Here is a 15,858-nt window from a genome sequence, read left to right on the forward strand (position 1 = left end):
GGTCCAAACTAGAGTCCTATGCAGCGCCCCCTCGGGGAAACTCGAGGTTTGGTTTTAGTTGTATGGAGCGCTCATCTGATTGTGCCCTGAGAACGAGATATGTGCACCTCCTATCGGGATTTGTCGGCACATTTGGGCGGTGTTGCTGGATTTGTTTTACCTTGTCAAAGTTATCTTGTAGAACCGGGATACCGAGTCTGATCGGAATGTCTCAGGAGAAGATTTATCCTTCATTGACTGTGAGAGTTTGTGATGGGCTAAGTTGGGACACCCCTGCAGGGATTTGAACTTTCCAAAGCCGTGCCCACGGTTATTGGCAGATGGGAATTTGTTAATGTCTGGTTGTAGATAACATGAACCTTAACTTAATTAAAATGACTCAACCGCGTGTGTAACCGTGATGGTCTCTTCTCGGCGGGGTCCGGGAAGTGAACACGGTGTTGGAGTAATGTTTTCCGTAGGTTGCTCCCTAGTTCTTCGTACGTGCTTTGCCTTCTCTTCTCGCTCTCTTTTGCGAACAGGTTAGCCACCATATATGCTAGTCGCTTGCTGCAGCTCCACATATTACCTTGCCTTACCTATAAGCTTAATAGTCTTGATCGCGAGGGTGCGAGATTGTTGAGTCACCGGGGCTCACAGATTACTTCCAAACCAGATGCAGGGCCCGATGACTCCGTTCCAGATGATGCGCTTGAGCTCAAGTGGGAGTTCGACGAAGACTCACGTTGTTACTATGTGTCTTTCCCTGATGATCAGTAGTGGTGCCCAGTTGGGGCGATCGGGACCGTGTCGCATGTTGGGGTTGATCTTTTATTTTGGTACCGTAGTCGGACCATGAGTGTATTTGATGATTGTAATGTTATTTATGTACTTGTGTGACGTGGCGAGTGTAAGCCAACTATGTATCTTTCCCCTTATTATCTATTTACATGGGTTGTTGTGAAGATTACCTTACTTGCGACATTGCTTTCAATGTGGTTATGCCTCTAAGTCGTGCTTCGACACATAGGAGATATAGCCGCATCGAGGGCGTTACACGAGGGCTAGGTATGACCATTTTTCTGTTTGCTTGAGAAGATAAGAAGTGGTTGTAGGTAGCCAACTTTGTATTTGGTTGAAAGGATAAAAGGTGGATAATTTGTTGAGATGACCTCTTCGCTATGAGATGGTGGTCACAACCCTTTGTAATAAACTTTCTACTACTATAAAGTACTGAAATATTTTGCCACAGTTTATTATTATGCAACTGGTTCATAACAATCGCTTGAGAGTGCCAAAAAATAGATTAATTACATAGATTAGACGAAGTTGTAGGATACAGCCGCACATGCCCGCTGAACCGGTCGCATGCATTCAGAGTCTAGGATTCACAATCTGTTGATTCTTCATAGAGAATTAACAGAGAGACAGTTAATACAGAGAGAAGACATAGAAATTTAACAGAGAGAAAATCTCCAGTCCACCGCCGCCTAGCTCCTGGCCGTGGCCTCACTTTTGTGCACCTGTAATCAAAGGAGAAAAATCAGTTCAATGCCCTGCAATCAAAAGGAAGGGATTAATGGCTGGAGGAATGGATGAATCATGCACATAGCGTTCATCTAGTTTTTCTCGAGCTGGAAATGGAAGCGGTGCACTGCCACTGGAGCATGGCTTTGCTCTAGGGGAACCCGTCAGCATCGGCGCCAGTGCCGACGAACCCAATCTCATCCGCCGCCTCGGAGGTCTTCTCCAACACGCCGGCTTCCCTGCCCAGAGTCCCAGACTCCGCACCGTGTCCGCCAGCAGCGGCATGTCCGCTGCCACATCGCCATCCACCACCAACACCAACCATGGCCGACGCGGCTAGCACGCTGACGCATGCGTGCCACCTCGCCCCGGTGCCACTCTGGCGCTACTCCACGGCGTCGGATAGCGCGAGTAAAGCATACGCGTACGGTAGCGCCGTCTCGCCGAGACGAATGGCCTGGGACTCCATTGACGACAATCTTCAGGAAAAATACTATGAATCGATTCCGGCGGATCAATCAACGGGTGGACGAAGTGGATAGGCATGGCTCGATCCCCGGCGCAAGCACGATTTATAGTTGGAGACTCACCTGGATCCGCTGCTGCGGCTCTCCATCTGCTATTGTGTAGCCGCCGCAAGTCTCGAGAGAGGAAGGAGGAAGAGCACGCGCTAAGTTTTCTGTGAGGTGAGGGAACCGCCTCCGCTAGCTGATTCCCTCGGGATGCCGCCACATCTCGATCTACGGAGGGGAGAGGCCGTGTTTGAAGCAGACTACAGAAGCCGTCGTTGTCATATAGAAGTATATAAGTACATCATGGTGAGGATGTAAAGGGCGTTTTGATTTCAAGACTTGAAGGCCAATTCAGTGGAGAATTCACGGAAGATGGAAGGAACCATCAGGATAGGGAACGACACAATGTTTGTTTCAATAAAAAAAATAAGACAAAGAGGGAGAGGTAGACAGAAACTATCATCAGCGGCTTTTGATCTGTTCATATGGGTGGAATTGGAGGAGATGAAGAGATTTAAAGAGAGGACGTACAGTACACCCCAGCCATAATAATAACAAATCGGGAAGGGAGCGACAAATTTAAAGCACGGGGCAATATAGCAAAAGTGGATAATGACATGGAGGCACAAAGGACAGAGGGTTAAAATTATCTGGGATCATAGGTGACGTGGCTGTATGAGAGTGGTTGCTGATGTGGATAGCTTGCATGTCAAGAGAAATAAGGTAGTGGGGATGAACTATTTACGTATTATAGATTAAAGTTCAATTAATCATATTACTAAAGAACTCCCACTTAGATAGACATCCCTCTAATCATCTAAGTGATCACGTGATCCATATCAACTAAATCATGTCCGATCATCACGTGAGATGGAGTAGTTTTCAATGGTGAACATCACTATGTTGATCATATCTACTATATGGTTCACGCTCGACCTTTCGGTCTCAGTGTTCCGACGCCATATTTGCATGTGCTAGGCTCGTCAAGTTTAACCTGAGTATTATGCTTGTGGAAAACTGCCTTGCACCCGTTGTATGTGAACGTAGAGCTTATCACACCCGATCATCACATGGTGTCTCGGCACGACGAACTGTACCAACGGTGCATACCCAGGGAGAACTCTTATACCTTGAAATTTAGTGAGAGATCATCTTATAGTGCTACCATCGTAATAAGAAAAATAAGATGCATAAAAGATAAACATCACATGCAATCAATATAAGTGATATGATATGGCGATAATCATCATCTTGTGCCTTTTGATCTCCATCTCCAAAGCACCGTCATGATCGCCATCGTCACTGGCTTGACACCTTGATCTCCATCGTAGCATCATTGTCGTCTCGCCAAGTATTGCTTCTAAGACTATCACTACTGCTTAGTGATAAAGTAAAGCAATTACATGGCGATTGCATTTCGTACAATAAAGCGACAACCATATGGCTCCTGCCAGTTGCCGATAACTGTTACAAAACATGATCATCTCATACAACAATTCATATAATCACGTCTTGACCATATCACATCACAACATGCCCTTCAAAAACAAGTTAGACGTCCTCTACTTTGTTGTTGCAAGTTTTACGTGGCTGCTACGGGCTTATAGAAAGAACCATTCTTACCTATGCATCAAAACCACAATGACTTTTCGTCAAGTGTGTAGTTTTAACCTTCAACAAGGACCGGGCATAGTCAAACTCGATTCAACTAAAGCTGGAGAAACAGACACCCACTAGCCACCTATGTGCGAAGCACGGCGGTAGAACCAGTCTCATGAACGCGGTCATGTTATGTCTGTCTGGGCCGCTTCATCCAAAAATACCACCGAATCAAAGTAAGACATGCTGGTAAGCAGTATGATATCGTCCACAACTGATTGTGTTCTACTCGTGCATATAACATATACACATAGACCTGGCTCTGATACCACTTTTGGGAAACGCAGTATTTCAAAATTTTCCTACGATCACGCAAGATCTAACTAGGAGATGCATAGCAATGAGAGGGGGAGAGTGTGTCTACATACCCTCGTAGACCGAAAGCGGAAGCGTTTAGTAACGCGGTTGATGTAGTCGAACGTCTTCGCGATCCAACCGATCAAGTATAGAACGCATGGCACCTCTGCGATCTGCACACGTTCAGCATGGTGACGTCCCTCATATGGTCAACTTGCGTGTCTATGGGGTGCACATGATCTGCACATGTAGGGCTTCGCCTAAGCACTACGACAATATGACCGAGGTGTAAAACTATGGAGGGGGACACCGCACACGGCTAAAGATCAACTTGTGTGTCTATGGGGTGCCCCCTCCCCCGTAAATAAAGGAGGGGAGGAGGAGGAGGGCCGGCCACAAGGGGCGCGCCCAAGGGGGGGGGGAATCCTACTCCTAGTAGGAGTAGGTTCCCCCTTTCCTAGTCCTAGTAGGAGAAGAAGGATGGAGAGGGAGAAGAGAAGGAAAGGGGGGGCTAGCCCTAGTCCAATTTGGTTTGGGCTAGGGGGGAGCACCACACCTTGGCCTGCCTCCTCTCTTCCACCATTAGGCCCAATAACTTCCCTGGGGGAGGGGGGGGGGTTCCGGTAACCCCCGGTACTCCGAAACTTATCCGAAAAGGCCCGAACCATTCCGGTGTCCGAAGGTAGCCTTCCAATATATGAATATTTATGTCTCGACCATTTCGAGACTCCTTGTCAGGTCCGTGATCTCATCCGGGACTCTGAACAACCTTCGGTACATCAAATCCCATAAACTCATAATACGAATCGTCATCGAACGTTAAGCGTGCGGTCCCTACGGGTTCGAGAACTCTATAGACATAACCGAGACACATCTCTGTTCAATAACCAATAGCGGAACCTGGATGCTTATATTGGTTCCTACATATTCTATGAAGATCTTTATCGGTCAAACCTCACAACAACATACGTTATTCCCTTTGTCATCGGTATGTTACTTGCCCGAGATTCGATCGTCGGTATCATCATACCTAGTTTAATCTTGTTACCGGCAGGTCTCTTTAATCATTCCATAATGCATCATCCCGCAACTAACTCATTAATCACATTGCTTGCAAGACTTATAGTGATGTGCATTACCGAGAGGGCCCAGAGATACCTCTCCGACAATCAGAGTGACTAATCCTTATCTCGATGTATGCCAACTCAACAAATACCATCGGAGACATCTGTAGAGCATCTTTATAATCACTCAGTTACGTTGTGACCTTTGATAGCATACTAAGTGTTCCTCCTGTATTCGGGAGTTGCATAATCTCATAGTCATAGGAACATGTATAAGTCATGAAGAAAGCAATAGCAATAAACTAAACAATCATAGTGCTAAGCTAACAGATGGGTCTTGTCCATCGCATCATTCTCTAATGATGTGATCCCGTTCATCAAATGACAACACATGTCCATGGCTAGGAAACTTAACCATCTTTGATTAACGAGGTAGTCAAGTAGAGGCATACTAGGGTCACCCTGTTTGTCTATGTATTCACACATGTACTAAGTTTCCGGTTAACATAATTCTATAATGAATAATAAACATTTATCATGATATAAGAAAATATAAATAACAACTTTATTATTGCCTCTAGGGCATATTTCCTTCAAATCCTTCCAAAGACACGGTGAGTACTTTTTTAAACTGATAATATATTTTATATTGTTGCTCTAATTCTAGCCTTTACCACAAGTTAAATCATAGTAATTATATATTTGTGCATTGCCATATATCTGCATTGCCAAAAGTTTCTCAAAGTGGTAGGCCTGCATATAAAAGCTTCCCTCGAAAAATGAGTGGAAAGGGTCAGGTAGGATAGGATTATCCAAACCTTTATAAGTATTTCTCCTCATGAGATTATGTTGTAGATATGATTATGTCACACTAATGTTTATATGAACGAATTCATTGGTTACTCAACCATAGTGAAAAAATATTGTTAAATATATCATTTGTTATTCTGAATATTTTGTACTCCCTCTGATCCAAGTTAAATGATGCAGCTTTAGTACAAATTTATAAAGTTGTACCAAAGCTATGTCATTTAATTTTGATCAGTGGGAGTACCTTTTTAAAACTTATACATGATTACCTATATATATTCTGTATGGAGTGTTGCCTCCTAAAAATTGTACCGCAAAATTAAAACTTTTTGTCTATCTCCTGAAACATAGTGCTTCTCATATACCATCTTATATTGTGCATAGTATCTATGCACTTTAATTTGTAGATGGGTTGCACTTTAATTTACTTGTCATATAAATTAAATTTCGATCCTTTATCTCTCCATATTTTATTATTTTCCATGCATGCAACTTGAATGTTTCAGAGATATTATTCAAGTATAGTGTGTGATCACTGCTACTACAAGCACACATATGAAGTACAATGTAAATTTTTTAACATGCATTTTCTGTTATCAGATTTACCATATCAAATTATCAATTTTGCTAAAAAAAATACCGTTTGTACGATTTTGTGAATGACCATTACACTCCTTAGTATAGTACAAAAGTATTTTGTACCAACACTATAAAGCAAATATTGTTTCTACTACGATATGGTCATATTTTCTGAATGACCATTACAGTCCATGTTATAGTAAAAATACATCGTTCGTGTATCCACTATTGGATAAAACTTTAAAGTCGTGTACCCAAAGAACTCAGCTTATGTCGATATAAACTCGGTTTATATATAAGCTGAGTCAAACTCCTGGCTTATATGACACGGTTTACACTTGATCTTCTTATACGCTATAAGCCGAGTGCCAGTGGGAAAACATTCGGTTTACTTATAAGCCGTGTGTTTATACGAGGCTCTCGGCTTACTAAAGTAACATGACGGCAGCTGGGAGATAACGGCCACGTGTCACCGTCAGTATAAACCGAGTGCCCTCGAGCGCTACACGGTTTAAATATAAACAGAGTGCCTAACAGAGCCGCATGGTTTAAATATAAACTGAGTGCCTGCATGAGCCACACGGTTTATATATAAACCGAGTGCCTAAGGGAGCCATACGGTTTAAATATAAACCTTGTGTCTGCACGAGCTGCACGGTTTAAATATAAGCCAGGTGCCTTTGTACACGGCTTATAAGACATCCACTGTTAAACATATCCTATAAGCCGGGTGCCTGCATCTGGAACACTCGGCTTATACAGCTCCCCGTGGCATAATATGCCTATAAGTCGGGTGCCATGTCCCTGGGACACACGGTTTATATGCCAAATAGCATATTTTTTTCCTGCATGCTTCAGCGAGCAGCAGCAAGATGGCTTATATATCCAGCAATATATTGATCGATCCAGCAAGCAAAATGACCAACAATATATATCCAGCAATATATTGATCCAGCTAACAAAATGACCAACAATATATATCCAGCAATCAAAATGACCAACAATATATATCTAGCAATATATAGATCCAGCAAGCAATATATATCCAACGAAAGTCCACACATGCGTACATATGCAACAATAGTTTGCAAACAAAAGGATCATAAGTTCCAAGTCCACACATGCGTAAATCATGTGTGTTATTATTCCTAATTGAGCAATCGATTCAAAAGAAATTCACAGGATTCTGCCCTCATGAGTAAATCTACATACTTTTTAGCGCACATTCAATATTCTGCGAGCAAAAGTTTGATCTTACACTGCAAATTTTGAGTTTCTCAGTAGAATCAGAAAACAGCACAACAAGTGCTGATTGCTTACTCTTATGATAACTTCAATTAGAGCCAAGTCTGGTGGGATTTGTCCTGAAAATAAGTAAGAAAAACGTAGAAAATGGCATTAGATACAAACAGAATCATAAGACCATTGCTCTAAGAAAAAACTGGATAGCAAATGAGAAGGATGAGACATCACTGAAATTATAAATTATAAATTGCATGGAATCTCTAAAAGGCTTATATTTAGGAACGGAGTGAGTATATCCACAAGCATGGCCCAAAAAACACAACATTACTAAAATGTCTTTCTAATTTTGATGGAGGTACTGCCTAAAGTAGGGCAAGAAATCCCAAATTAGAACACCAGGAAGCGAACCTTTAAAATGAATATTTATATTGGAACAGAGAAAATAACATAAAACAGACCTGATAAATAAGCCACTCGATGCAAGGGTGAAAAATAAAAAGGAAAAATATGCAACAAACATGTCTGAATAATGATCTGCAATCAAGTAATTTTAGAGATGTCATTTTGAAGAAAATATCTTAAGTAGAGCACTGCATGTATTTCTTATACTACGTGAAAAGAGAAGGCCATACTATGCAAACTACATATGGGCATATTTTTAGAAGGAAACTTTCTCTGGTTCAAGCAGACATAATTTCATTTTGTTCTTAAGACGACATATGGATATATTTTAGAAGTAAACTTTCTCAGGTTCGACCAGTCATAATTTCATTTTGTTCTTAAGACGACTTCCATTCCAGCAAAAAAATTGGCGACAAAAGAGACCTTATTTTGGTTCTAAAATACACACAGAAATATCAAGTATATAGCTGAAGTGCTCCTTACCTCCTCCCAGTAGCTATTCAGAAATACATCGGCGGCGATTGCAGCTTCCAGTATCACAAGCAAGAATACAAAGATCACGTGCTACATACATGGCAGGTTAAGGCAAAATAGTCCATATCACCAAGACACAGTACATCTAAGGTCACAGAGCTCCAAGAACATAACTGGGACTTAAGGTTTCAGCAAACTATTATTAGGAGTCAACAATTCCAGTTCAAAACTTAACTGCTAGAGACATGACCCTCTTTTTGAAATATCATTTATATTTTTGAGATGGATATATCTGGAAAAAAGCACGCAAGGTTTGGTCTTTATGTGACAACGCAAAAGGCTTTGAGGAATTTTGCTAAACCAGTAGCAGCTGCCATGTAAGCACACTTAAATAGGCTAACGCAACTCCTAGTATCAGACGCTTCCAAGGATACACAAGACAGGCAGGGGCTGTTTGCAGTTTCAGCGGCGATGTGGCCCGAGCAGGTCAGCAAGCACATGATGATTCCCAGGCTGAGAAGAGTGGAGATAAACCTGCATAAAAATTGATCTCTTAATCAAAATAGCCATCCCATATTACATACAGTATATTCATAAGAAATTCCTAGAATACTCTTGGCATGACAAAGAGGCATGAATTCTCTAGTTTCTCAGACCCAACATAAAAAACATGGTAGTAGTATAAATCATCCGTTGCGTAGCGCCGCGTCGACATCTTAACAGCGAAGCGAGAGGAAGATGCTGATCACCACAAATATTTTTACCCCAGCCATAAGTTTTGTTCGACCTACATCATTTGGATTGGATAAACTATCTTCGGCTGTAAACTAACTTGCTGGAATGCAACAACAGAAGATTGTCTTGAACACTAATTTGTAAAAGTAATAAGAAAGATACAATGAAAAATAAGATATCTAATTTAACTGCCCTGCCAGCAAGTTGCACCCAGATAGTAGTTATTCTGATTTCTGAACCAGTGTACTATTCTGATATCTGAAGCTAATTTACTCTGAGATAAGAGTCCAAGTGCCAGCATCAACCAGCTTCTACACCTACATGTTCTTCTATTGCCAATTTACCATCTTTCATAGATTTCTTCTTACTCTTCCTTTTCGTATGAGCATCACATCACAGATGAGAAAAGGGGAATCAGGAAACATGCATAAATATCACTACAAGAAACATGTTAATACATGACGGATTTCTGATGACATTCTTAGAAATCGTCATGGACGATGACAGTTTTCTCTTATCCGTCACGGAAAGCGTCATCGATCTGCAGGATGTGACTCCTTTCGAAAAAGGTAGCCCCTTTTATGATGGACATCGATGGGCCGTCACGGAAACTGTCACATATCAACTTGCAGGTCCAGTTTTTTTCTTTCTTTATGTGTCATCCGGACCGTCACCGATGGCTCCCGCTGATGTGTCGTGTGGTGTTTCTTGGTTGGCCCATATGTCAATTAAATGTGTAGTATAATAGAAGTTAAAAATAAAAGGAGGACGCGCCAGAAATTTCGAGCGCGCGCGTGGACATGGGAAATTTTAAGTCGCCGACGCGGCCCGTGGCAAAATTTTGGAGCCAGCCTATTTAACCCACGATCCATCCCCATCTAACCCTAATCCCCATTCTCTCCTCCGTTTCCTCAGCCGCCACAACTGCCCACTCCTGATTCCGGCGATTCCGGCAGCTATCGCCGGCGCGGTGCACACCACCGATCTCGGCTCGCTCGGCTCCGTCCTCCCGCCGGCAAGATTTTCCCTTCCCGGCCTCTACCGCTCGCCCAAATCCCACACCCGTGCTAGGGTTTCGGCCTCTGGCATCGCCTTCGTTATTGGCGCATCTCCGACGGCCTCTGGCGGCCCTTCTCCACCGTCTTTAGCTCCCCCACGTGCGCCCTCGCCTTCTGATGTTCCACCTCGAGCAGGGCGGCGCGGAGGATCTCCTCCCGCAGGATCCATGGTGGTAGCGCACCCTGCAGCCGCCGGTCCGGGAGGAGGGCAGACACTGCGTCCTTGTCCTGCTCAATGACGGTTGCGGCGAACGCCGGTGCTGCTCCTCATTCTCGACCTTCAAGGAGGAGCGCTGGTACAGCAGAAGGACGCCCTGCCCCTGAACAATGGCCATGGCGCCAGGTAAGGTTGTGCTGCCGTGCCTATATTTCCTGGAGTGAACAATTTGATGGGCCAGATTGCTTGTGCTAGATGTGGTTAGTCTGTAGTGGTCATCTTGTTTTTAATTTTGGGGACAACTTGCTGCTTCTGCTGTCAAATATGCAATTTAATCTGTTACCAGAAGCGGGCTGCCTGCTTCGTTGCGCCACTTTTTTTTGCAGGTTAACAATCTGTTTGTTTAGTTGTTCGTGGGTCTGTTGCGTCTTTTTGCTGTGTATTGGGCGTTGCCCTGCTAGATGCATATAAGATTTGCATGTATACACACATGTGTTGAGCATTGGTAATCATGATTTTCAGTAGTCCTGAATTATAAGCTCAGGCAAGCATACCCATTTCGGTGTTGTCACTACAAAATATATACAGCAAAGGGCGAAACAATAATGAAATACTGTGAGCGTGTTTTATTCTTGTGCAATCAAACAAGCTGTCCTTGTTTTAGCTTTCCTTTTATGAGAAAGCCACTGCACAAAAATACAAATGATTGTAAAAGGAAAGAAAACATTTTCACACAACTAATAAAAACAAGAAAACATTAAGATATGTGGCATGTGTCCAATTTACATGTAGCTGCAGCTCGTATTCACCAGCACCATGGGCAGGTAGGGTGGACTCTATCTTGGCCTCTTGGGTCTCATCATCACAAAAGTTCATTAAACTTGCATACCTGCATCATATGCAAATGTCGAAAATTGCAACATATGTATAGCGCATCATGTCATCAATTGCTTCCAGCCATCAAATTATTAAGTGACATGTACTATGCTTTATGTGTGTCGGAAGCTATGCAACAACTTATTTTCTTTAGTCTCGAATTTTGTAGCAACCAGTCACCCGTTCACTTACACGACAATGACCGGAGCCTAGAAATAGTACTGTAAATATATAGTTCTGTTCCACATTTAGTCTACTGTGCAAGATTGTCACAATTAGTAACCCGATACTTTCAGGCACTCATTTGTTTTGGATAAACATACCCTTTTATTAAATTAACATATACAATTCAGTCAAAAAAATTATCATATACAAACCATTCTTTCTTAAAAAATCTATATTGTTAGAAGAGTGTTCAAAGATTTACTTATTCAAATAGAATAGATCATGAAGAAATGCTAATGCCAATTATATTTAGAAAAAACTTACCAATTAATTGGCAATAAATTAATCATAGCTGCAGCCTGCAGTACAGAGTTATTGATATTTATCCGAGGCTACAGCTGTAGCCTACACAATCTTAATACACACATAGGAGAAGAGAACTTGAAGGGGAGAAATTCTGAACCATAGTTGTAGCTGGATATAAAGATAAAAAATAACATATATGATATAGACTTAGGACCTGTTCTACAACCAGCACTCAACAATTTACAGGTAAACAAACACGCACAAGACTTTGCTGAATAATTTGAAGCACTGGAGATAACATACGAAGCAACAAAATGATGTCTTTTGGTTACTTGGTGTACTTGGCTGTACTATTTATTAGGGTTGATTTCTGTGCTACTAATGACTACTGCCTTCTCCACCCATCCAATGGTGTACAGGACGTCCTCCTCCTTGATGCGGCTGTCCCCAACGAGCTCTCTTCGCCGGAGGAGGTGGAGCAGCATGTCCAGCACCCCCTTGGCCTCCTATCATGCAGCACATGGACGAGCTCACTGACAACTGCGTTCTGCCCTCCTAGTGTGGTGAGCTTCTCCCATCTCCCCCCTTTACGCCAAAATCTGGATGATACCTGCAATCTAAATACGAATCATGTTTTTGTTCAGTTTAGTGGTGAATTCAATTGCTTAGATGAACATGTGAGGTTTGTTAGTTGCCGATGCTTATGTGGATCTGGTTCTCTTGCACTGTTACACATAATTTAATCAAGGCAAGCTAATGCTAATCCATAGTATGATATAGCTAAAAAATCTAAAATGTACAGGTCTTCATGTTGCTTTGGTACAGATCTTTTGGGAGTTAATTTGGTAACTTCAACCTGTTAGATATAAATTCAGCTGTGACTATATCTTGCCAGAACCGACTTGTTTTGCAGATGCGTGTATGTAGTACTTGAGAAAAAACCTAATTATTTAACTGAAACACTGTCTAATTATTAATTGGAAATAACTATAAATTTGGATGTCATAAAAAAATGCATAAATATCAAGAAACCACACACATTGTCAGAATATGCAAGCCGTTTATCTGGATTATATATCATGCTAAGTAATCATATATATGTAGCGCAGCATCCATGTGTTAGTATGTATGATTTCCTAGATATACACATATTAAAAGGAAAATAATATATTCGGATTTCAACTTAGTTTTGACATGTTTAACTTGCATGGATTTATAAATTGTAGTTTAGCCGTGTCTGTTGTTATGTTGATGTGACTTTTCTGATCAGTTCAAGTGTTGAGAGTTGCAAAATTGGAATTAACCTTCTCTCTTGATGCCCAAAAACATCCTTTTAATGCTACAGGAATAGCTCCAGAGTTGATGATGATCTTTAGCCTGGTAAGATAAGGTAGAAAAGTATGGCTAACTGGATGTTTAGCCTGTTGTGTGAATTAAAAAGAACTGAGAGATGATAAAACATTCATATATGTAGGTCAGATTCTATTACAAATATATGTAGGTCACTGTAATAGTATTTTCTCATTGAAAATGGAGAAAATGTACTACGTGATAAGTAGGCGGGAACTAAAAAATTGTTAGTCGATGTGTATTGCATATATCTTTTTGTTTGGATGCCAAAAATTATCTTCTTTCTGGCTTGATTAACTTCCTTTTTTCTGTCCAATCCATTTTGAATGAGATTACTACCAATAACAGATAGTATGGAGGGGGAAACAATGTTTTACTATAATTACATTGTCTTCACTTAGAGTTATCTTCTAATGTCACCAGCAACTGTTTCTATGTTACCTCGCAGATTCACTCCATATAAGACACTTGAAATATTGTGCAAATAACTAGCTACCATTATGAAGTGTGCATTACTAGCTACCATTATGAAGTGTGCATTATTTATTTGAGATATGACATATCATCCTAATTGTGTAGTTCCTAGAATTCATGTGTCACTGTATTGAATCCCTAGATGATCTCCTTGGACTAACATGCCAAAGTTAATCTTAGATATGGTGAACTATAAATTTATAATGATCAAAACTATTTGTATTGATGTTAATTAAAGTGTGTACCAAGCATTTGATGGTTTGGGAACGAAGTATGAATATTGAATGCTATACAATCAGAATGTGTTATACTAACTTTTTAGGCCTTTTTAGCTAAATATGTAAGGGCAGGTAATGCCCGTCATATATTGAAGTGTGATACTACATAATATTTGTTGTATCTATAGTCGGACTATTTTTATATGTGTAATAATACATACAAAAACTGACTTCTACTTGATCTAATCCTTTATGTCTTCTACACAATATCTGTTGTATATGTAGTCGGACTATTTTTATCTATAGGACTATCTTACAAATGTCTTTTCATCTAGATTAATCGTAAGCCACATATGCCAGATCTTTTTCTTGTGGAGTATCATATTAGATAGGACACATATTCCACCAAGACATAATCATTATGGAATTGTTTCATTCTTTTTTACCTTCTGAGATGAAAAACAATGGCTAGGTATTTTCATTAATGCACATTATTCAGTTGGGCTGCATTATCAAGTTTATTGTGGTGATTGTTTAAAATAAGAAAAACGGAGTTTACTTCCAACTCTATTGGTCTATGTATGCTCATCATTTCTTTTTGTTGCCACTAGTTGTTTCTTTTCACACCTTGGTTAATTTGTTGCACTACTTTGCATCCTGGGAGTGAAAAAATATAGAACTTGATAATCTGTAGTAAGCTACTTGTAGTTTAACCTACTGGCTGTAATATTTTATAACGCGACATATTTTTCATCATGTGGCAGATATTGGTTATGGGAGCATTTTTAACAAGAAAGACATGCGTTTTGACAACTTTGGCATGAACGGGTGGATTTGCTGCTTGGATGACCCCTAGTTGGTGTGTGGCTGCCTGATAAGAGTGGCCATCGCTTTGTGGGCGTGGTGCTGGTTGTAGAGTAGGATAGTGTTCTTCGGCACATGCTTGTAAAATTAATGTTTTTTGGGTCTTTTTTTACGCTCCTGTAGAGGTGTATTTTTGGATATGTTTGTAATTTTTTTTCTAATGACATGAGCATATACTTTCTGTCAAATTCTTATTGGTGTAAATTTTCCATGGAAAATGAGAGATGCGTGAATCTCTTGGACTGAAATTAGTGGGCCTTGAAATTAATGGGCTTAAATTATAATTGGGTTGATTACTATATGGGCCGCCACTCTTGGACAGGGCTGAAATTTAGTGGGCCAAAACTTAGATGGGCTGATTACTACATAGGCTGCCATGTCAGATCCATGTCAGATGATGATGTGGCACGGAAGTTAACGCCGTTATGAGCTCTATAGCCATGACGGTCAAGATCCGTCATGGTCGGTGATGGTTTTCAATGATCCGTCATGGAGTGTACGGTGGTCAAATTATGACGCGATATACATGACGGATTTTAAATCCGTCACACATACCTTTGCATGACAGTTTTGTAGAGATCTGTGACGGACTGAAACTGTCATGTATTAACAGGATTCTTGTAGTGTATGAACAAGAGAATTCAAGGAAAGGCAAAAGCTGGTCTAAACCACAATGGACGAGCTCGGTGCACTTGACCTTGCTACAGTGCTGGTTTCCCCACGCACGACGGCGACAGCGCTGCCCAGGCAGTACGGTGGGAATTCGGTCGGCGGTGTGTGCGGGGTGCGGTGTTCCCCTTTTTTATGAACCCTGAGCACTATGTGTATGTGTGTGATGCAGGTGTTCTGAAGATGCAATTGTGGGAGGGAGGGGAACCAAAACCAGATGCAGCATGTGTTCCTGCTGATGCAGTTGGTCCACGAGCAGGAGATCAGCAAGGGCACGCCGGAGCACCTTGCCGCCTGAGGAGCCGGGCCTTGGTCAACAGAGAAAGGTGCTGTCAGAGAGAGAGAGAGAGAGAGAGAGAGAGAGAGAGAGAGAGGGGGAGGGGGACCTGCCGGTGGAGGAAGGGTGGGTCAGCCGAGATGGCCGGACAACCTCAACCC

At 41.5% G+C, this 15,858-nt stretch overlaps 1 protein-coding gene and 1 long non-coding RNA gene across 2 annotated transcripts; one reads left to right on the forward strand and one right to left on the reverse strand.

The window, feature by feature from the left end:
- Positions 1 to 7,740: 7,740 nt before the first annotated feature.
- LOC119271161 lies at positions 7,741 to 9,072 on the reverse strand. The gene is made up of 3 exons (XR_005134434.1): positions 8,983 to 9,072; positions 8,558 to 8,638; positions 7,741 to 7,791 (listed from the first exon to the last, which is right to left on the reverse strand). It is a non-coding gene; the product is annotated as an uncharacterized LOC119271161 (long non-coding RNA).
- Positions 9,073 to 10,185: 1,113 nt separating this feature from the next.
- LOC119266992 lies at positions 10,186 to 15,011 on the forward strand. The gene is made up of 3 exons (XM_037548278.1): positions 10,186 to 10,684; positions 12,265 to 12,408; positions 14,652 to 15,011. Exons 1-3 carry the CDS (start codon positions 10,577 to 10,579, stop codon positions 14,709 to 14,711), a joined length of 312 nt encoding a protein of 103 aa, XP_037404175.1. The 5' UTR covers positions 10,186 to 10,576; the 3' UTR covers positions 14,712 to 15,011.
- Positions 15,012 to 15,858: the final 847 nt, after the last annotated feature.

This window comes from Triticum dicoccoides, chromosome 3A (genome assembly GCF_002162155.2).
Source record: "Triticum dicoccoides isolate Atlit2015 ecotype Zavitan chromosome 3A, WEW_v2.0, whole genome shotgun sequence".
Taxonomy (NCBI): Eukaryota; Viridiplantae; Streptophyta; class Magnoliopsida; order Poales; family Poaceae; genus Triticum; species Triticum dicoccoides.